At 41.4% G+C, this 23120-nt stretch overlaps 2 protein-coding genes across 14 annotated transcripts in view; one reads left to right on the plus strand and one right to left on the minus strand.

Moving 5' to 3' along the window:
- C5 (complement C5) overlaps nucleotides 1–19940 on the minus strand; it is a 56557-nt gene extending 36617 nt beyond the window's left edge. For 2 of the 9 annotated variants that reach the window (XM_043530343.1, XM_037879361.2), the window contains exons 1-14: nucleotides 19101–19502; nucleotides 17778–18032; nucleotides 15300–15467; nucleotides 14248–14265; nucleotides 10992–11184; nucleotides 9717–9879; nucleotides 8983–9053; nucleotides 7900–7991; nucleotides 5368–5450; nucleotides 5062–5152; nucleotides 4312–4417; nucleotides 1588–1714; nucleotides 1112–1227; nucleotides 701–901 (exon numbers count right to left, since the gene is read on the minus strand). In XM_043530343.1, the coding sequence (XP_043386278.1) occupies nucleotides 701–901; nucleotides 1112–1227; nucleotides 1588–1714; nucleotides 4312–4417; nucleotides 5062–5152; nucleotides 5368–5450; nucleotides 7900–7991; nucleotides 8983–9053; nucleotides 9717–9879; nucleotides 10992–11184; nucleotides 14248–14265; nucleotides 15300–15310 (1272 nt within the window). In that variant the 5' untranslated portion in view covers nucleotides 15311–15467; nucleotides 17778–18032; nucleotides 19101–19502. Of the gene's footprint in view, nucleotides 1–700; nucleotides 902–1111; nucleotides 1228–1587; nucleotides 1715–4311; nucleotides 4418–5061; nucleotides 5153–5367; nucleotides 5451–7899; nucleotides 7992–8982; nucleotides 9054–9716; nucleotides 9880–10991; nucleotides 11185–12535; nucleotides 12949–14247; nucleotides 14266–15299; nucleotides 15468–15733; nucleotides 15903–17777; nucleotides 19080–19100; nucleotides 19651–19793 lie in introns of those variants that run through there. The other 7 variants (XM_043530342.1, XM_037879362.2, XM_043530344.1 and 4 more) reach the window with 7 other exon arrangements.
- A 2173-nt stretch (nucleotides 19941–22113) lies between these two features.
- The window catches only part of CNTRL (centriolin), a 55756-nt gene continuing 54749 nt past the window's right edge, over nucleotides 22114–23120 (plus strand). For 4 of the 5 annotated variants that reach the window (XM_037879368.2, XM_043530339.1, XM_037879369.2 and 1 more), the window contains exon 1: nucleotides 22114–22339. In XM_037879368.2, the coding sequence (XP_037735296.1) occupies nucleotides 22114–22339 (226 nt within the window). The remainder of the gene's footprint in view (nucleotides 22340–23120) is intronic. The other variant, XM_037879370.2, reaches the window with a different exon arrangement.

A 23120-nucleotide genomic window follows, 5' to 3' on the forward strand; every position in this document is an offset into this window, starting at 1 on the left:
TGAGAAAGCCTGCTTTGGATAATTTCTAGGCCGAGATAAATTGGTTCATGTACATTTGGATAACCAGGATCTGAGGACTTTGATGTTTATATGAACTGAACCTTTTGAATTAGGTGATCATCGTTAATATATAGACAAATCAATTTCAACCATTTCACATTTTCTTTTATAAAAAAACTGTCAAATCCAAATAAGTAAAAAAACCCAAACCAACAGTAAAGATTTATATATGTATACATATAAGTGGAGAGGAAAAAGGTCAACAACATACTGAAAGCTACTGTCATTTTGATTAGATGCCTCCAGAATGAGAAAAAGCACTTTGAGGATTTTTATTGTTAAGCAATTCATTTGGACTTTTTAATTTTCATTTTAAAAGTCTATTACAACTAATTAGGATACACAGCTATATCTGTATTTGGATTTGTTTTGTTTTCATTTTCTCTTTTCCTCACTGTTGTCAGCAAGGGATTAGTGTCAAAATAGTTTAATATACAAGTAACTTTCCTCTAAAGCAGTAGTATGTGGTAGTATTGAATATTTGTCACAATCCCCCTGTTAGATTATAAAATTGTCAAATTTTCTAATCTACTGGTTTCGTGTGTAAAAACTTCCCATCTGTATTTCAGACTGGCCAAAGTAAACAGTCAGAGAGTACATACTATGCAAGAAATAGAGCAGTCAGAAAAATTTAACTCACTTGAAATTCTAGTGCTTTGCTAGAAGACGGAATATTAACCACAAATAAAGCAGTTCCATCATTCATGCTTGTTTGTCTTGTCCCAGCATCTGAGCCTTCTGGTACCAACTCAATTGAATCCATTTGCTCATCAAATACATTTGCACTGAGAATTACAGGGAGGTTCCCCACAGGCTGGTCCAATGTATCCTTTACCTGAACCTGATCATTAGAACAGAGAAACTTTGCTATAAAAATGCTATTAAATTATTCTTTAAATGTGAGCATGAGCAGGAATACCTTGGCAGAAACAGTCTGTCCACTTGTCACAGTACTTCAAGAGAGTAAATGGGCAGGCAGATCTCAAGTAACATCCATTAAAAAAAACATTATATATTATAGCATACAACCATATTGCTTATGTTAACTAACCTTGATGAAGAATGGAAGACCAGGCTTCACAAATAGAGGCGTAGCTACTAAGTTCAATTTGTAGGGAGATAGCGCATATCTGACTCCCGCAAATTCACTTTCTTCACTAAGTCCACCTAACAAAAAAATATTTTTCTTTTGAGAAGTGTCTTCCAGGGATCCCATTTTCTCCCTCAAAAGTCCTGTTTCATGGCAACCCAAGCCATTTGTTATACTCAGGCCTGAGGAGTCTTTGCACTCAAGGATCAAACTTTTATCAATATGAAATTAAATGAATAAAAACCTTAAACGCTTTTTAAAAAACATGTAAAATTGTGCTGGTGATGTTAAGTCATCCTTCTCATATCCTTTTGGTAAAGGAGATTTCTGAACATAAAAGAAGATCTTGGGCCAGGAACCATGCCTAAACTTTGTATTTTATTCAGATTTTCACATAAGTATGTGCAAATGAGGGACTAAAAAACCAAAAACCCTACCTGTAGTTTCTAGCACTGTTACAGCAATATACAGGTATGACCCATCTAGCTCTTCTAGGCTTTGGTAGCCTATTTCCTTAACTGCACTTTTACTATTAAAATCGACCTCTGCAACTCCATCAACTATCTGGTAATAAAACAAAAATAAAGATAAACAAATTATGCTACTGTACATAGTTTAAAAATAATCTCCAAAGACATGGTGTACAGTGTCTGTCTCAGATGTGGACATGCACAAAATCTGTTTACAGCAGAGACCAAGGATAAGAAATTCTAACAAAGGAGAACAGAGTTACTCCCCTGAAAATTAACCAAGCGATAGTAGATGTTCCAAGTTGTGTCCCTGAAGCCAGCAAGAACTAAGAGCACTACATATCCAAGCAACCTTCTCTGAGAGCCTTCCTGTTCCATGAGCAAAGGAAGAAAGAACGCAAATGATTCTGGAAGTGCACCAAGAGCTAAGTAAGTGGAGGGCTTTGGTTTTGTGGAACACTGGTCCACCTTCTCTGAGGAGAGGAGGCTGTATACTTTGGATGGCCTCCACCTCAATAGAAGGAAGACCAATCTTCTCAGTGATAGGCTGGCTGGAGTAGTCAGGAGGAGGTTAAATTAATAACAAAAGGGAAAGATAAGATATGAGCACTCAGCACAAAAATCAAAATATTGAGAACAAAATTAATCAAGGAACCAAAGCACATCAAGAGAAGAAATTTTTGAATCGCCTATACACCAACGATAGGAGCCTGGGAACAAACAAGAGGAATTGGAATTGCTTATTTATAAGCATAAATTTAATCTAGTTGGTATTACTGAAACCTGGTGAGATGATTTGGATGACTGGAATGTTAAAATCAACAGCTATAACCTATTTAGGATCAAGTGGGCAAAAGGGGAGGGAAAGTGGCACTCTAGGCCCAGGCCGCTGTAGGAAACTGCAAACCCTCCACCCGCCCTGGGCCGAGGCTCGGGGTGCCCAAGAGCAGCCCCCAGCCCATGTACACAGCCCCGGGTCACGCCACCCAGGGCAGGTGGAGGGTCTGGGGTCCCCACAGCAGCCCAGCCTCCCTAGGCAGCTTTTACTATGGCCTGTCTCTGGCTTCTGGACTGGACAAGGGGTGGGGCCTCAGGGGAAAGAGGAGCAGCAGAGGGTGGGGTCCAGTGGTGGGCCCACCTCAGCCCCCCCTTCGGAAAGGCTGGTGCCACTACCAAGGGCTGCACTTCATGGCAGGGGAGCTGATCATCTTATCATCTGATCATCTTATCCCCTTTGCCCCTCCTTCCCCCCTTCCGGAGCCCCTGTCTCGAGAAGGAATAGAGAGGTTATTCTACCTCTGTATTTGGCAGTGGTGAGACAATTATGGAATACTGTGTCCAGTTCCGTTGCCCACAATTTTTAGAAGGATGTTGATAAATTGGAGATGGTTCAGAAAAGAGTGACGAGAATGATTAAAGGATTAGAAAACATGCCTCAAAGAGCTCAGTGTATTTACTTAACAAAGAGAAGGTTAAGAGGTGACTTGATTACAGTAGGGCTCTTCAATCTAGCAGAGAAAGGTAGAACATAATCCAATGGCTGGAAGTCAAAGCTAGACAAATCTAGAGAGGATGTAAGATGTAATTTTTTAACAGTGAGAGTAATTAATCATTGGAAAAAACTTACCAAAGGTCATGGTGGATTCTCCATCACCAATAATTTATTAAATCATGACTGGATGTTTTTCTAAAATATCTGTTCTAGAAATTATTTTGGGAAGTTCTATGGCCTGTGTTTCACAGTAGGCCAGACTGGATGATCCTGGCCTTGGAATCAATGAATCTATGCAGAGGGAGAATCATCATTCACTCAAGGGAGACACCGATTTGTGTCACGACTGAATGACTGAGCCAAAAAGCTAGACTAACCTGAGAGGAGAAGGGCGATTCCAAAGGACACCCGGTAAATTTGGAGTTGTCTAGGTCTTGTTAAAAGATTAATATTATTACAATTAATTCTGTACTGAATTTCCTTCATTTGCTTTTTAATCTTCAGTGTAAAAATTATTTCATGGAAAGTTATAGACACACATTATTTACTTAAATGGCCAGTTGAGCCAAACTGAAACTGCTTTCTGTCTGTCTGATACATCGTCCGCTAAGTTTCAGTCCAAGGTGAAGTTTATGTTAGGGATGTAAATAGGGTTTAAAAATAGTAACCGTTTAACCTATTAAAATTCTATTGGTTAAATGGTTAACCATTAAGGAGTTCACATAGGTGGGGAACTAGGGGAAAGGGGGTGCTGCAGCATCCCGTTTTACGCGGGGCTCCGCTGCCGCCTGCACCCGGCATCCCGGTCCAGGTCTCTGCTGCCTCCCCATGCCTGGGATCCTGGCCCCGCCAGCCACCTCCCAGAGTCACAACCGCCAGCCTAGCCCAGGTCTCTGCTGCCTCCCCGCGCCCGGGGTCCCGGCCACCGGATCGCACCCAGGGTCCTGGCTGCTGGGACCCCGGATGTGGGGGGACAGTGGAGTTTAATCGTTAACCAAAACAGATAAGACTGTGCTTATTGGTTAACCAGTTAAACTTTTACATCCCTAATGGATGTGTTGACTCTGAATAACTGAGAATGCAAACCATTGCATTGGCCTGCAGAGGCCTGCTCCAACTCCCATTCAATTCCATGGAAAGACTTCAATGGAAGCTGTATCAGGCCTGAACTCAATAAAAATCGCTTAGCTTTTTCTTACCTCAGTTACGTGCATTGCTCTTTTCATCATCCTTTTTTCAGTTCCTTCAATTATTCCAAAACGCATATAAACATCTGCCCTGGTGACCTTCTTGTTATAAAAATACCTTGCAAACAATAAAAATACTCCTTTAAAGTTGTTACTGCAATGGACGCAGAAAAGCTGAACATAATATCATATGCACTTATTTTTAATAAGCAGTCAAGCTCTGAACAACAGGAGGCATGGAAAAGAGATGGTCTTGTATGTACTCTGTCAAACCCTCTGACCAACATACAAACCACTGCTGATAAGTATTGAAGGAAAGTGCAGCTATTCCTCTTCCATTGCAGAAAGGACTTCACTGATATGACTTTTTGAGGAGATGGTAGGAAAAAGATGGGAGGACCTCTCAGGTACATCTAGCCTGCAGCTGGGGCCATACCTCTCAGCCTGGGTAGATAGACATGCTCTACCTCTGCTCAAGCTAGTGAACTAAAAATAGCAGTGTGGACACTGCAGCATGCGCTTGCCACATAAATATCGATCCAGCAGGTCAGGCAGGCTTGTACTCCGGTGGCTAGCCCCTGCCGCAACATTCATGCTGCTATTTTTCGTGCACTAGATTGAACAGAGGTAGCACATTATTTACCCAGGCTGGGCGGCATGCTCCCTGCTGAAGTGTAGACATACCCTTAGAGACTGGGGGATTCCTTCCACTGAAGCAAAGAAAAGACAAAAAAAATTAAAACCAAGACCAAATCTCCTTACCTAGCTTTAATAGTAATCCTGAATGTCTCAAATTTATCAGAACTAATTATGTTCTTTTCTGGTTCTATGGAGATGAAAAAGCTTGGCATTGCTGAAAATTAAGCAGAAAGTTAAATATAACAACTTAAATGTAATTTTAGATATTAAGTAATATCAACATGAAAAGATGTCATTGAAAATGGTCCAAAGATTCAAAAGTATGTTTAAAAAGATTTTAATTGCATACTTAAAGGGATTAAAAAATAAGGCTATTACTTTCTTACTTAATATTCAGAATTGAAAAACCCAGGAACAATCATATATTACCATATTCTTTGACTTCAAATTTTGCAACAGCAGAAGTTGTGAAACTCTTTTTGTACTTGGCTTCAATCTTCCAGACACCATACCTATAAAAAAAAAAGACATTTTCAAGATGAGAATTAATTTTGTATCCAATAATATAGTTTTTAATAATATAGTTAATAACTCTAATTTAGAGACTGCTTCAATAAATAATCTACAGTTTTGTGTGGTTTTTGTGAGAGAAAAGCCTGCACAAAGCTGCACATATGTTCCTATCCTAGTCATGCAGGCAAACCTTGACTAGGTTCCTTTTTAACCCATGTACTACAACTGCATTGTCTTCAGTAAAGTTGTAACAAGGGTTAGTTACCATACATTAGTTTAAGATGGGTTAAAAGTACTTCTTTCCACAGCCTTAAGATTTATCTACACTAGATTTTTTATTTAGAGTTGGCTGATTGCTAATTAATTTGAGGTAGTTTTAATATTTGTAACAGCTAGTGTGGACACTCCCCAAATGCTTGCACTTTATCCTGGAACAAACATTTGGGGTTAGGGCTGGCCCAAAGGGTATGTGTTAAACTGTATCCATGTCTACACCAGGAAAATGTGTATTGTTAACACATGTTAAAATCCTAATGTAGATAAGGCAAGTTGTAGTTATAACATGGTAGCTGGCTGAGATGTTAAAAATACATCTTTTTTCCTCATGATGACAAGGTCTGTGTGTTGATCTACTAATAAACAGCTCTTGTAGAGAGACTGCGTCTTAAACTGCAAGCTGTCAGTTTTTGGTTAAAAGTGTTAGGAAAAGATGTATTTTTAACATTTTTTTGGATCAAAGATATCCTCCAAAGGGGACTTGTAGAACTCCAGTGGGTCTGGTCCACGTCTGGAGCTCGCAGACACTAATACAATATAAACAAATAATTAATAATAATAAGTACCGTAGAACCTCAGTTATGAACACCTCTGAACTGGAGATTGTTCGTAGCTCAGAAACGTTTGTAACGCTGAACAAAACGTTATGGTTGTTCTTTCAAAAGTTTACAATTGCACATTGACTTAATACAGATTTAACCCTCAATTTAAACAAAATAAGCACAGAAACAGTTTCCTTACCTTGCCAAATCTTTTAAACTTTCCCTTTATTTTTTTGTAGTTTACATTTAACACAGCACTGTACAATATTTGCTCTTTTTTTTTAAGTCTCTGCTGCTGCCTGATTGCGTACTTCCGGTTCCAAATGAGGTGAGTGGTTGACTGGTCAGTTTGTAACTCTGGTGTTTGTAACTCTGAGGTTCTATTGTACATAAAATCAGTGCCTGAAATCATTGGGGTTTAGGTTCCCCAGTCCAAACGATGTAAGGCTACTGTTATGAGAAACCCAAGACTTGACTGGGATGTGAAATCAGTTTTTTTAAAATAACTGAAAATACTGTTCACTTTTTCTAGGGGAAAAAAAATCAGTTAAAACACTCTGCTCTAAATCTCCACTAGTACCACTTTGCCCACCCAGTGTACTTGCAGCACCCCCTACAGGATTCAAGGAAAACAAGGAGGCATTTATTTTGGATTTTATTACTGCAAAAATATATCTATTCTTGCCATATAATATCTTTCTATCCTTACTACACACACACAGATTATATAGAGAAAAAACAACAACAAATTGCCTGTTTAAATGTTCATACAGTTACTTTCAAACTATAACTAGCACTAGTGTTTGAGTGTATCTAAAAGTTCTCACTCCTGGAAATAGTTGGGTCTTTGACCTCATGCCTGAGTCGGAGTGGAGAGAAGTCTATAGTTTTTTAAAATTTTCTCAGGTATTGGAACACGATAGGCCTATCATTGTGCTATAACTGCAGCTTTATACATCAATATCTTCACCTGCCACTTCTCCCTACTCCCTTTTCCACTGTGGCATTTTCCATATATATCAGAAAGACAAGGAAGTGCGCCTCCTATACGGCTACCGTTAATGCTGCTTTCTGATTTGACTGATAGGAAGAGAGAGCATGGCTATTATTACCCTTATAGCATGGCTGATATACACAATACCAAGAACTCCACACATGCCTCTCCTCCTCCTCCCCTTCCCATTTAGCAAATCCCCCTCCTAAGTACATTTACACACATGCCCCCCCAAAAATGTAGAACTAACATGACATTTGCTGCCATCATATAGTTCACTCTGCTTATGATACAGCCATTCTCCCACACAGTCTGTCTTGTCTATTTAGACAATATTGGCTCATTATTTCCTTGTACTTCTGTCTGTAGCCATCTGTGGTCTCTTGTCTTATACACAGACTGTAAACACTTGGGGACAAAGACTGTCTTTTTGTTCTGTGTTTGTACAGAGCCTAGCACAGAGGGGATCCATGTTTTGGGCTCCTGGGAACTACAGTAATACAAATAATGAATAATAACAGTAATAATAAAAATGACTAGAAATTTCAAGTTCCATGTAACTCAAGTCCCCTCCATATCAGCAAAATGCAGTTTCAACGTTTTTGAGAAATGGCATTAAAACAAACATAAGTCTACTTAGGATTCGAAGGAATCTTGAAGTCAGGAAAAGATAAAATTCCAGTAAAGTCTTCCTCTTCTGTAATATCCACTTTTACTCCTTCTGGATCCTTTAGATCAAAACAGAAAAACAAAAAACAAAGAAGTTACAGACAGGTGAACATCACATGCTCATATGGCACATTTAGAGGAGAGTTAGTCTTTAGTGACTTCAGTGGGAGCATGATCAGGCTCATTTTTTCTTCGGATTTTGTCCATTTCACAGAACAGAAAACAAACCTTTTTCTGAAACAATTCATATGCTGAAACTGCACCTTAATTTTATAGACTCTTCACCAACATGTAGAACTCCTCAGCCTGATGCATTGAGATTTTAACAACACAAAATTAAGACCTAATTCCGAAAAACAAATGCATATGAATAATTTTACACACAAGGGTAATCTCAATGATATTAATTGGACTGCTCCCAGGCATGAAGTTAATCATGTGCTTAAATGTTTTCAGGATCATGCCCTAACTTTGAAATTGAATCCTCTGATGCAATGTGTGATACAGGAGTTAAAACAGCAGTAAACTGTGAACTTGGGAGTGACTAACTCACCAGAATTTGAAACTCTGGCAAAACATCTGACTGGGGCTCCAATAATTAAATGAATTTAAAAGATAGTTATCACATGATGCTCAATATTATCACTATTATATTACTGTGGTAATGACACTAAAGCTAATATTGAGACTATTGATTCCTTTGCATTTGAAATGAAAGAAATGGCAACACCAAAAACAACTTATATGCAATGAAAGCTCTCCCACAAATCCTTTCTTTAGAGATAAGTGGTAAATCAATTTTTTGCACTGAGGCTACTCTTGAGATAAGACTTACAAAGCTCTGTCCAACTATGCCAAGTCACTTTTAGGACTTCTAAAAGGTTATTAAATTGCAATAGCAGTTTCCTGACAAGCACTGTTAATTTTTTAAATATGTGGAGATCAATCATTTTTCATACTATAGCAGAGTGATTTACTATTGAACTATAGTCTCTTTATGGTCTCCAAAATGCCAGTATTAAAAATTAAATTAAATTGCAACAGGCTCACCACAAAAGTTAAGACAGTTTCTCTTCGGGCTGGCTTCAGTTCTTCATTCAAAGAATAAACCCTGATTTTCACTGTAAGAATTATTTATAATAAATTTTAAAAGGTTCAAGTAACCTTAAGCTTCTATACATATTTATTCCTAAAAATCTTCAGTATTAAAGGATATTCTTGATTTGTTGCATATCTGTAACCCCCACTACAGAAATACATTGAGCCATTTATTCATGCTATCAACATAGACAAATTTTGTACTGACAACTGCTTCAGATTAAATCATTAAAATCCATCATAAATTCTTTAACTTCCATGATCCCAGCATTCCATTTTTCTGTGGGAGGAAACTACTATAAACTCAGTCTTGACAAAGACAGTAATCCAATTAATTTTTTTCAATGAAGTATTTCTTCAATAATATTTTTGAACATATTTTCAGCAAAGATCTTTCTCTTGTCCTATGTGCCTCAGTTTACACATGTGTTAAACACTTCATGGTGTAAGGTGGAGAGCGGGAATGAAGGAAGGAATTTTGCAAGAAATAATTAGTTCATAAAGTGCTAACACACTGCAAATTATTATTTTGATGTTCAAACAGACTGTCTGCTTAGATAGCAAGCAACTGGTGAAAATCCAGCAATGTGGTTGATCATTTAAAGTAAATTTAAATCCTAATTCCTTGGCGACATAGACTCACTTTAAAGCTTTAAGCCAAACAGAAGAAACAGACATTACTGTACCTGACTGATCAGGAGTATAAATGGGTTTGTCCGTCTGAATAAAGAGAAATCCATTTTTATAGGTAACTGGCATTTTTTTCTCTCTTGTAAAATGTGAAGAACTAGCTTCCAGATACACATACAGGACTGAACTCGCTGATCCTAGCAAATCTTTTGGTTGAATCTGCCAGGGATTGTGGGGAGAGACAAATAAATATTGGTAAATATTAAAATAATCAAACTATGACTTTCCCCTGCATTTTTTGTTGAACAGAATATCTGAATGATAATTAGCATTCTGTTGTTAATTATTTACTAAATACTTTCATCAACACCAGCATCATGAAGGAATTTCTTCTCCATGTTCACAATGTATAAATGGTCATGAGCTCTACGTTGGGGTTCACTTTTTTCTGAGGCACCATTTACTGGCCATTTCCAGAGGTAAAATACATGACTAGAGGGACCTACATACAGTTACTGTATAACCCATTCAAATTCCATTTCACTCCAAGGGTGAAATCATGGCCCCATCAAAGTTAATGGGAGCTTTGCCATTGACTTCAACGGGGCCTTAATTTCACCCCTAAACTAGTCAGCATGTTTCCTTAGATTGAGCACACAACTAATCAATCTTGTCCATACCCATTGTTTGTCCCTTATTTAACTTTGCCTTTTTTTCCTTGTTAAAGGTTTAATTAGTTGGATGCTTTAGTATCTCTAATACCATTAGTTCAATAAAAAATAAAAAATATAGAACACGTCTGTCTGGTCCATGGAAACAAAGAACATGTTTCGATAACTGATGTGATCATCAGCATGATAAACAGACAATTGAGAGATATGACCATAGGCATTAAAGATAATTAAAGCAATAAAGCAATATTCTTTTGGAGCAATGATTCCTATACTAAAACTAATTGTTTTTTATATTAAAACTTGAACAAACCTTTTTTCTTGCTGATTTTATCTCCTTGTGCATAACTGTACCAGTGAAAGAAAGGGTGTGACTACACTACAGAAAAATGTCACTTTGAAAGAACAAAATTATATTCATACTTTTTTAAATTATTTTTGGCACCTTATTCTCCACTCTATTATACCAGTTTTACACTTTCATAGTGGAGGATTTCAAAAGAATTACATTTACACAAAATGGGTGTAGCAGACTGGAGTATCAGGCCCTTTCTCTTCACAATTAAAGAAACTGGATACTCGTCATAGTGGAGTCAATCCAACCTATTTTTACAGTCAAATGCAAGATAAGAGAGGACAAGAACTGTTTTGAATACATACTGTTAAGGTTACAGAGCCTTGGAATTTGTTGGCTGGAGATAACTGGGTGTGGCCAGAAGCATAAGTAGTACGCTTATCTGGAAAACTTTTAATAGAGATGCTGACAGGAAACGCAGTCTCATATCCAAAGGCTTGAACCACCACTTTCTCCGATGCTAAAATACGAAAGATCTTTGGTGCTGTAATAACATATCTACAAAATTTAAAAAAATCATACAGACAATGGAACTGTCAGTTTCTTTTGTACTTATTTTCATTTTAAATTAACTTAAAGGTATACAGTCAAAGCTGACAGGTTACAGATCTGATCTACTTCTATTTATACTAACATTTTCTATTAAAAATGTTTCCTGGATAGTAAAAAAAAAATTACAAAATGGGGATTCAACAATAGAACCATATTTATGAAGAGTTATCATTTCCTTCAATAGGTGCCTGGTTGTGGGAAGTTCAGTATGCTTATAACCCAGCACACAGTTAGTTCTTTCTAAAGAGAAACCCCTGACACAATTCTAAAGTTCACCCCTGCTATCAAACAAAGCCTAATCCTTGTAATCAGAAGATCTCAAAATTGCAGTAGATTCTATTAATTATAGACAGGAACAATGTTTGAAAGGCTGATCTCCTGCTAAACATTTTTTTAAAATGCAAATTATTTTTTGTGATAGAGAATCCTTCAGCGCTTTTGAAAAAGTAGATTGTATATGTGTCAGACAAAACTCTTCTGATTAGAACTCTCTTTGTTTCAAGTGAATATGTATTGAGGTATTTAAAATAATCTGGTAAAACAATAGGGGCAAAACAACCTCAAACAAACCCCAGTCCTATCCTGTGAAAACTTACACACGATTACCTTTACTATTTTGAGTACTCCTGTCGAAATCAACGAAACTATACTTGAACGTGTACATAAATGTTGGCAGAATTGGTACCTAAATTCATATAGTTCTTTTTAAATTGGAACGGCTATCATTGCAGAGCAGCACATACAGCATTCAATGAATATAATCACAGTAAGTCTGTTTATTGAGAATACTTCTGAAGTTTGTTGAACAAATATTCTATGCATGTACAGTAGTCATCTCCTTTGTTTTAAATATCAAAAGCAGCTGGATTCACTGCTTTCTAAATTTTTTTTGTAGTTATAAGAAGTCAGATAAACACTACAGTGTATTATTTTTAAAACATATTTAAATAACAGCTTACAAATAAGAGTGCAGTGAAATATGTTTCCATGTACTTTAGACAGTCAGGCAAACGTTATTTTTAAATTATTTAAAATTTGCAGCACCCTGGGATCATTCTCCTGTCAACACAGGCAGAACCACCAATGCGCATGAAGAGATGACTATATCCCTTTGGGTTTGTGACAGCAAATAGAGCCCAATTCCGCAGTCCTTTCTTAGGCAAAACTCCAACTCAGATCAGCGCTCTGGCTGAGCAAGAACTGCAGAATCAGGCCCACATAATGCCTTTTGTATTGTTTGATTGATGGCTATCATCATCAAGCAATATTTCCAGTAAACACACCGTGTTTTACTTACGTTTGCTCCTGACTCAAACTTCTTCCACAAAAAGCCAAAATACAAATGAAGCTTAAAATATTCATGATTGGCACAAGCATGAAACCAAAGACCCTAGTGAAACTTTGGTGAAAGGGTATTTGGCTTCTGCTTCACTCAAGTACGTTTGTGTTATCTGTATTTATCTAAAGATTAATCATTAATATCAGATCTCTGAAATACTGCTTTACTAAACACTATTTCCTCCCTCCCTATCCTATGGCTTTGAAGAACGTCAGCACAACTAAACCCCCTAATTTAGGACTTCATTCTGCTTTTGATCTGCGCACAATTACATGGATATCAACATTTTCAGAAAGGAATGTTTTGATTGTTTAATTTAAAAATGACATTTGGTTTAGAAATTTATATTATAAAAAAAGTCAAAATCAGAACAAAAGTGTTTCAGGTTAACTGAAACACATTTTTTAAAATTTCATTTCTTTGGAAATTTTGAAATTTGACATTCTGTTCCAATTTGGAATGAACACAAATTTGGAAATCACAGAGTATCCCACAGAACAGAACATCTGGTTCCCACACAGCTCTCGTAATTTATTACCAATAGCTACTTTTGATTGCCACAGAATATGAACACTGTCAACTATCTTATTCTGCTGACCTTTCCAAAAATATAACCACCAAATGAATGGTGTACCACACAATGAAGAAGATTTACAGAAAGAGTTCCTTACACTGAGCAATGAACTTGATTAGGATAAAGGAAACAGTACTATCAAGCTACTCCGTATCAATTTCACCGTAGAGCTTCTGCCTAAACCAGTGGTGGGCAACCTGTGGCCCGCGGGCCACATGCAGTCCATCAGGGTAATCTGATTGCGAACAGCAAGACATTTTGCTGACACTGACCGTCCACAGACATGGCCCCCTGCAGCTCCCAGTGGCCGCGTTTTGCAGTTTCTGGCCAATGGGAGCTGCGAGGGGATTGTGACTGCGGACAGTCAATGTCAGCAAAATGTCTTGGAGACTGCAATCAGATTATACTGATGGACCACATGTGGCCTGCAGGCCACAGGTTGCGCACCACTAGTCTAGACCCTTCCCAAGCCTCCTCCTCCTCCAAATGTAAATGACAGTGCACGTATCCTCATATCACCCTTTTTTCTATTAACAGTCAATCTTAAAACAAAAAATAAATATATATCAACAAATTAATGATTCAGCTGAGTCAGCAGCTTAAAAACTTATCTGTATTTGGTCATCTCCTCGCCCTGAGGCAGGTTTTGTTCGGTTTATTCAATGGTAGTATTAAATCCTAAAGGTGTAGATTGTGACAGATTTGGCAGTTCCTGCAATGTCTTTGGGAGATTTTCCCGTATTAAGCTTTGTATCATTGCAAGCCAGGGACTGTATGTAATTCCGTGGGGGAGCAGTACCACAACCCTCAAGAAACAGGAACAGTGATGGGTGATTAGGCAAATTCACTCAGGTTGTAACACCTCCCAAGAGGCACCACCACCTGGAGAGACTTGCATATACTGACAAGTATCAGAGGGGTAGCTGTGTTAGTATCTATCCACAAAAACAACGAGAAGTCTGGTGGCACCTTAAAGACTAACAGATTTATTTGGGCATAAGCTTTCGTGGGTAACAAACCCACTTCTTCAGTTGCATAGAGTGAAAATTACAGATGCAGGCATAAATATACTGACACATGAAGATAGGGGAGTTACCTTACAAGTGGAGAACCACTGTTGACAGGGCCAATTCGATCAGGGTGGATGTGTCAATACCAAGAGAGGTGGTCAATACCAAGAGAGAGAAAATTGCTTTTGTAGTTAGCCAGCCACTCCCAGTCTCCATTCAAGCCCAACTTAATGGTGTTAAATTTGCAAATGAATTGTAGCTCTGCAGTTTCTCTTTGAAATCTGTTTTTGAAGTTTTTTTGTTGATGTATGGCTACTTTTAAATCTGTTAGAGAGTGTCCCGGGAGATTGAAGTGTAATTTCCCCCCCCTCACTGCACAGAAGTCTCAGGGTTAGGGTGACCAGATGTCCTGATTTTAAAGGGGTAGTCCCGATATTTGGGGCTTTTTCTTATATAGGCGCCGATTAGCCCCCACCCCGTCCTGCTTTTTGACACTTTCTATCTGGTCACCCTAAACAGGGTAGATAAAAGACCTTCAAAAACTAAGTATTCCAACAATCTATATATATATAAGAAAAACAGTAAGGCATGTATCTATGCCAACAATCCCAGACCATTGTGATATTAGAGGTAACTCAACCAATCATCACTCTACCCTACAGCTAATTTGCATTCAACGATTTCATTGGTTGTAATGAGTTCATGATCTAAGGAGACTGTATAGATGATGGTTTACTTGCCCAACTGCATGGTTCTTCAAAGGTTAATTTGCCACCCATACAACTGAACATAAAATCTCACAGCACAACCCCGCAGACACAAGTCAACACAACTACCCACACAATACCACTACTATCACACAGAATAAACCCAAAACACATAGCCACCCACCAGAGCACATACCCCTCCTTCATCAGCTTCACAAAACAATACAAATCTCCGATCACAATCCCCTGCCAGAACAACACAAATCTCTCAGAACAACTCCACACATATAAATCAACACAACCACCCACAGCAGGATCAGCACACACAATAATCCCTCACCACAGTACACACATCTCATTCGCCACTTACACAAATCAAAACATATCTCCCAGCGCTACACATGTGCTCCCCCACCCTTGCTCATACTTACTACAAAATCATACATTTGACCCGTGCCTTTGCTGCTCATCATTAAAATCCTACAAACATGGTGGCTATTTTAACCAGTTATGATTTCTGTAGCGAGGCTGGCAGGTCACTCAAAAATCATACACCTGCCCCTCACTCCCTTTCAAGATTGGGTCATCAATACGGAAATCTAGGAAAACAGAGACATATTGTTATGAAACAGATGGTATCTGCAGAAGCGGATGTAGACTTCTAGATGACATAAAATGCTAGTACCAGGGATGTGGTCAACATACAGTTTAATTCAGTAATAACTCATTTTATGAATAAGCAATATCATTCAGTTTTAATTTCTAATAATCGCTCTGTCTTGATTTCATCCTAGACATTTTACCAAATTTTCAAGTACAAAAGGCAAAATACAGTTGTTATTTGCAAAGTTAGAAATATCCTCACCGGCCAGTGACGGGACTCTGGATGGGAGAGTTGTGAGTTATTACCGAGAATTCTTTCCCAGGTATCTGGCTGTTGGGTCTTGCCAAAATGCTCAGATCTGACTGCCATATTTGGGGTTAGGAAGGAGTTTTTCCCCAGATCAGATTGGCAGAGATCCTGGGTGGGTTTGCTTTCCTCTGCAGCATGGGTCACTTGCAGGTTTAAACTAGTGTAAATGGTGGATTCTCTGTAACATGAAGTCTTTAAATCATGATTTGAGGACTTCAGTAATTCAGCAGAGGCATGGGCGGTGGGTATAATAGGGCAGAGGAGGCTCTGCTGCGGCACCCCCGGTTGCAGGGTTTGGCGGTGAAGTTTTTGCTTTATTATGCCCCATGCAGGTTCCGGGGCGGCAGAGGAGGCACATACCGCCTCCTCAGTCACCCTGGAATCTACATGGGGCACATCAAAAAGCGTCTTCTATAGACTTTTCCCCTGGGTAGTGGGGGGGTTGGGTCTGGGGAGGAGAGGTATGGCACCGCTGCAGCCAGCCCCAGGCCCCTCCAGGCAGGGGGAGGCTTGGCCCGGGGCTTTGGCCAGCCTGGCTGGGTTCCTCCGGGGTGGGGAGGGGGGGTCTCGTGGCTCTGGCTGTGGGGAGGGCGTGGGCGGAAGGGGCAGAGCTGGTGGCTAGCCTCCCCAGAGTGGGGCTCCACCCACCAGCCATGGCCAGAGGTTATGGGTCTAAGAGTGGGTGTGCAGGGTTCTGTGGCCTGCAATGTGCAAGAGGTCAGACTAGACAATCGTGATGGTCCCTTCTGGCCTTAAAGTCTATAAGTCTAAGTTCTAAAGGTGACATATATCTAAAGTTTCTAAACTAAGCATGAGGGAGAAAAATACTTTTTCTAAATGGTTGTGGTGAAGACAGAAGCTTTACTTGCCAGTCCATCTGTGTGCAATACTTGAGCAAACAAGTCTATAAAACAGTCAAACTAGATAAAAGTTGTGCAAGATTTTGCAAGTTTAAACAAATATTGTAGCCAGTATTTACGGGAAAAGATGTTTACAATAGGTATCTCTGATCAGAATAACATGAAATTATAGAAAGTATAACATGCTACAATTACATTTGCCACAACAAGAGAAACTCTAATAATGCTCTTGGGAGGTAACCATTAACTGGAGATAATATTTAGAAGTCATAATGTTTTCAATTATTATACAAAAATAAAGCTCATATTACTTATTATTAAGAACATCAAGCCATGATGTTCCATACAATAAACAATAAAAAACACTGATGAACAAATTTTTACAGGTCTGTCTTGTAAAACTTAAATCTTTCAAGTAACTGTTTTTAAATCTAAGGTAAAATCTAATGATACTCCTTTCCCCTAATTTTTTTCTGATTTTGTACCAATGCTTGCTGTAAACTGAATCAAACACAAGCTTAGCTGATTTTGAAACCAATGTAAAAAAAGTCATGTAGATTATTTTAAATACTGCTATAAACAAGGTAGCAATTTAGGGCCAGATACTGCAATTTGCTCTGCACAGGTAGAACCTTGCATGCACAGCCTCAGTGACTTCAGGATAGAGGTGCAGAACTCCATAAATTGCACAACATACACCCTGGGTTACTTGCTTTTCTAAAGTAATTTTAAAAGTCATGGGAATAAAACATTTTTTTATCCAAGTAGCAGGAGACGACAGGCTACTGATGAAGTATAAATACTTATAAAATCTCACTCATCTGATGTACACTTCCCTCATTTGAGTTAACTTGGAGACTAAAGAAAGTGCTCCATTTTTCTCATGATGAATTATATTGCATATTTCAAAGTGCTATTTCAAAGCACCCACACGACAAAAAGCATCCACCTATAACTTTATAATGCTATACTCAAATGTAACATATTAAGTATGTAAAAATTACTTATTACAGAAAGCAACAATTTAAAATCACTTCACTTCAGAGTGATTATTGTCAGCTAGACAACTGTTGTGAATTATTCTGGTAAAACAATTCAAAAACATTTCCCTTTTTAAACACAAAACCTGCACTCACCCTACTCCCATAACTAATGCCACTGATTTACTTCAGTAAGAGTACTCATGCAAGTAAGGTGAGTAGGATTTGACCCTCAAGGCCTAATTTTCAAAGGTGCTGAGCACTTGCATTTCCCATTGACTTCAGTTGGAGCTGCGGATGCTTGTCACCTCTAAAAGCCAGGCCCAAGCATTAGGAAAAAAGTTTCTTGCCTCCCTTGTTGCAGAGAAAATCTTGAAAACATCAACTGAGTGCACCCTAGAGTCTCAGAAACTAGAAGGCAAAGAATATAAGATTACTCCTGAGGGCATTCTGCGCCAAAAAAGTCAAAATTGTGTACACAATATTTTAAAATTCTGCAATATTCTGCAAATTTCGTCAAATAAATACGGATGCTCCAGCATGGCATTGGGGAGCAAAGGCCACTGGCTGCCCAAAGGTGGGAGACCACTGTGCAGTTCCCCCCAGCCAGGACATGGACTCAGTGGCGAGGCTGCACCCAACCCTGACATAGCGTAAGGACCAGGCCTGCCCCAGAAACAACCTAGGGCCCTGCCCCTCTGTGCCACGTGCACCAGCTGTGGGCAGGAAGGCTCAGTAAGACAGGATCCAAGTGTGGAGAGGCTCATTGTGCGGGGATCCAGGTGTGGGTTGAGAAGGTTCTTTGTGGGGCAATCTGGGTGTGGGCAGCTGAGTGTGGGATATAGGTTTTGGGGGGATATGGATGCACAGGAGCTTGTTGGGGGCATTTCTGGGTGCAATGGTAATGGGACTCTGCAGGGTGTCCAGGTGAAGGTGGTTGGGGCTAAGTGGGGTTGGGGGGGGGGTATAGATCTCAGCAGGGAGGTCTGTGGGGGGGGGCATCAGTGGGGCCATCCAGATGCTGGGAGAGTGGGGCTCACTGGGGTGGGAAACCACATGCAGCTGGTTGGGGCTCAGTGGGGTGGGGATCCGTGAGTGAGTGTCTCACCAGGGTGGTCCAGGTACAGGGGGAATGGGGCTCATGGGGAGGGGGTTCTGACTGTCAGGGAGTGAGGCATGACAGGGTCTGGATGCATGGGGGTTGGGTGGATGGAGGAGCCACTCCCTGTACAGGTATCCCTCCCCCTGCAGTTGAGGAGCAATGGGTGCAGGAAGCAAGTGGCAGCAGGGGAATTTTGCAGAGCTTCCTGCAGCTGGGGGAGAAATGTGGGGTGGGTCTGACCCAGTCCCAGATACCATGCAGGGGAAGAGGAAGTCCCATCCTCCCTTGCTGAGCCAGGACTAGCAGCTTATCCTGGCACAGGGTAGGAACCACCAGCCAAGTCTTCCCCAGTCCCACCCCTTGCCCCAGTGATTTACCTCTCTGCTGGCTGCCCTGGGCACCCAAGAAATACTGCTGTGGAGGACTGCATGACTGCCTTTGTGGCTTCCCCTTTCTCCCCCTTCAGAAAGTCATTTTTCTATGGGGAAGCAAAGAAATCTGCCAGGGGACATAAATTCTTCACATGCGCCGTGCGCCCAGGGGACATAAATTCTTCACATGCACTGTGGCGCAAAATTCCCCCAGGAGTACTATGTTTGAAAGATCTCATGGTCATAGCCTGGTTTTTGAATGATGGGGGCTGGCAATTCCTGCAGTCATGGCCCGCACGCATCCACCTCTGGGGAGGGCCTCAACAACACTGCTCAGGACACGGCTGAGAGGGGAAAGGCTGGCCAAAGCTTGAGTGACATCTGCCATTTCAAAAGGCAACGTGGGAATAACTCAGCCTAAACTGGGGCCCAACCCCGCAGAGAGGCACTCGAGCCACATCGCTGCGTCTGCCCTCAGCTGGCGGGAGACGGTTCCTCACGCCCAGGCCCTGATCTGTGACCCTCGCTCCGCACTCGCGGCTCCCAGCAGCCAAAGCCCCGCGTCCGACACGCCGCCCCCGCCTGAGATCAAACCTCCAGCAACTCCACCACGTTAACGCGGCCGGGCGGCTCCCCTGATCCCCCCCCCGCGCCCCGCCACACTCGCCAGCCCGAGCCACGGGCCAAGCGGTGACCCACCCCCGGCCCGGCTCCTCCACAGCGCGCCCGGGCGCCGGAGCGGACAGGGCCTTGGGATCTGCGGCCTCCCCTGAGAGATCCAGGCAGGGTCCGCTCAGTTCGCCCGCGTCAGCCCAGGCAGGGTGACAGGCCGGGCCGGACACCGGGGTCCGACACGGAGCCCTGCGGGGAGCCGCCTCAGTCAGAGCCCCCGGGGCGGGGGGGGGAACTAAGCACCGCCCCCCTGAGGCAGGACCCGGCTCCGGCTCCGGCTCCCCCTGCGCCGGGAGGGGCCCGTGATGGAAGGGGGAGGCTGTGGCCGTTAGGAAGGGGCGCGGCCACGACGGGCACCGCCCCTTTCCCGTCAGCACCAAACCGAAATGGCGATGGCTCGGCTGCCAGCGCCGGGCTCTTAAAGGAGCCGCTGCGCCGTGAGTCTCGCGCCGGCGGGGCGGCAGCCGTCGTAGCGCCCGGCGGGAAGCCGGTTTGGCCACAGGAGGGCTGCAGGCTTGCCCAGGCCCAGAACGCCGGGGAAATAGGCGGCGGCGGCGGCGAGGCGTTACCATGTCAACCCAGGTAATCAACGCGGAGCCGTGGGGAACTCCTTGGGGCGGGGACCGGGATCCCCAATCTCCGAGACGAGACCGACCCCCTTGCGCCTCCGTCGAGAGGGGCCCGACCCCCATCCCGACCCCCCCACCAGTGCCTCAGGTGAGAGGGGCCCGACCCCCATCCCTTCCCCCCCCCCCCACCACGAGCGCCTCAGGTGAGAGGGGCCCGACCCCCATCCCTCCCCCCCCACCAGCGGCTCAGGTGAGAGGGGCCCGACCCCCATCCCTTCCCCCCCCCCCCAGCGCCTCAGGTGAGAGGGGCCCGACCCCCCATCCTCATGTCCCCAGCGCCTCAGGTAATTGGGGACTGCCCCCCCCCCCATGTCCTGGCTGGGTCTCAGAGCCACAGGAAGGGGTGCTGGTGCACGAAGTGTGTCAGTCAGAGGGTAGCAGAATTGATGTGCAGTTGTCATGTCAAAGTGCCCTGTGAAGTGCCACTTCTGGGAATTGTTGTTTACTGTGAAGTTTTCTTGTATAGAACTGATGGCTGCCAGGGTGCAGCAGTGTGCTGATTATGAAGTCCTGGTGATGGGGTGTGGAGTTACATTGATGTTGTTTTAGTGTGGCGACATGTGGATGTGCAGTGTAAAATCACACGTGCATGTTGTGTTAGTTCATAAAATAAAGCAAATAAACCTCTTAATTCCTATCGTCTATGAAGAACGAGCTTCTGGCTGTTTTGGAGCCTTGAGGTGGACCAGAAGAGTGACTGTTATACAATCATGGCAGTTATCATCCCCTTTTGAATGAAGAAGTCTCCAAAGCTTTGTGCCACATGAGTGATTACATTGTGTCTAGCAAGAAAACCCCACGATAAAGACCATTAATCTTCAAAAGGCAGATGCTCTCATCTTGGCTTTATAAAGAGTGGGCCAAAATGTGCTTTTGCCTCCTGGCTTGATTTTGTAAAAATCATTCCACAGTGAGGATGTGGGTTTATGGGCTTCCACAAACAGAAAGAATACATTGAACCTCTAGTTGATGAGTAGAATTAACCTAGAGTAAGTATATTTTATTATGTAAGGCATTTTATTTAGGTACCAGCTAATCAAATGCCCTCAGACTATCATGAATATTAACTGCATTGGCTTGCAATCTACTTCCAGATGCATTAAAGTCAGCGGAAGTAGAAGTATCATAGAATATCAGGATAGGAAAGGACCTCAGGAGGTCATCTAGTCCAACCCCCTGCTCAAAGCAGGACCAATCCCCAATTTTTGCCCCAAATCCCTAAATGGCCCCCTCAAGGATTGAACTCAGAATCCTGGGTTTAGTAGGCCAATGCTCAAACCACTGAGATATCCCTCCCCCCAACGGAAGTAGTGTGTGTTTAGTGGAGGGTCTCCATTTGAGGAATTTCCTCTTCCTGCATTGTGGTTCATCAGGACCCAACTTTACTAACTATTAGAGAATGGGGTAAGATACATCTTTTTGTCAAGGATTGTTGCTGAAGAGCTTTTTCTTAGGGTAGGATGGCAGAGGGGATTTTTTTTTTTTTTTACTCTTTATTGTGTGCCATCTAAATATGGCATTTTGGGAATTTATATCAAACACAGATACCAAGACAATGTGTGCATAAACATCATTAAATAAAACAAATATACAGTATTTCAGTTTACATCTAAACAGTTTCAGTAAGATTTATATACATGTACAGTCTGACAATCTTAAATATATATATATTTTTAGTTTTACAGATTTTTGCCAGATGACTGACTGCGTTCTGTGCAATGAAGAAAGGGTCGTTACAAAGAACATCACCCAGAAAAAGACAGATATCACCCTCTCGTACGCCTAGTCCAATGTCGACTGTCACTTCAAGTAGCAGGTCACCATCTCCTCTTAGCAGGCAGGGCACACCTGCAACTTCCAAAAAAAGGGGACAGAGGTATCAACAGCTTGATGTTACAGTAGAAAGTGATGTAGGAGCTTCTTTTGAATATCAGATTGACAAAGGTATTGTGTAAATAATAAGAATCAACCCTAAATGCATTTAATATTGGCAGAATAAAATTAGGTACATGTCCATCTATTATAAGGTGTATTAAAGGGTCATTGTCACATATTTTAGACCCCATATTTAGCCTACCCTATAATAAATTGTCTTAAATTGCTTAGGCATCATCCAGATTCCAAATATCGACATTATATATTTCTGATTTCAAACCCCTAAGAACTGTTTTATACAGAGCATACCCCCTCAGGCAGCAGAGGGGGCATAAATTAACCAATTGCCCCTAATCCTAGACCTGTAAATTGTCATCAGTGAAAGGTGATGTACAAATATAACCGTAAACAAGACATCTTTGTTTCAAGTTCAACTGGAAATCAAACAGCTGGAGAAAGTCAGTATTTACTACATAGACAAGATTAAATTAAAGGGACACTGATATATTAAAAATACATATGTAATAAGTCAGTGAAAACATTTTCACATATTATATGTAATATTAATATTTCAGCTGAAAGACTAGATGAAAAAAGATTTGGATTAATATTTATTTTGCTCCATAAATTTGCATGGTGCTTTATTATGATTTGTATTAAAGTAGCAAGGGCTACCAATATATAACAAAGAGACAATCCTTGCCCTGAAGAGCTACAGGAATAAAAGTCACATGATCCATGCCCCCAGATTTTATAATCCAAACAGGAATTGATGATGATGGGAAAGGTGAGGGAAGCTAGAAATCTCACTTAATCAAGCTCTTGGCACACAAGGACCAGGGCACTCTGA

The sequence above is a fragment of the Chelonia mydas genome, chromosome 16, assembly GCF_015237465.2.
Source record: "Chelonia mydas isolate rCheMyd1 chromosome 16, rCheMyd1.pri.v2, whole genome shotgun sequence".
NCBI lineage: Eukaryota > Metazoa > Chordata > Testudines > Cheloniidae > Chelonia > Chelonia mydas.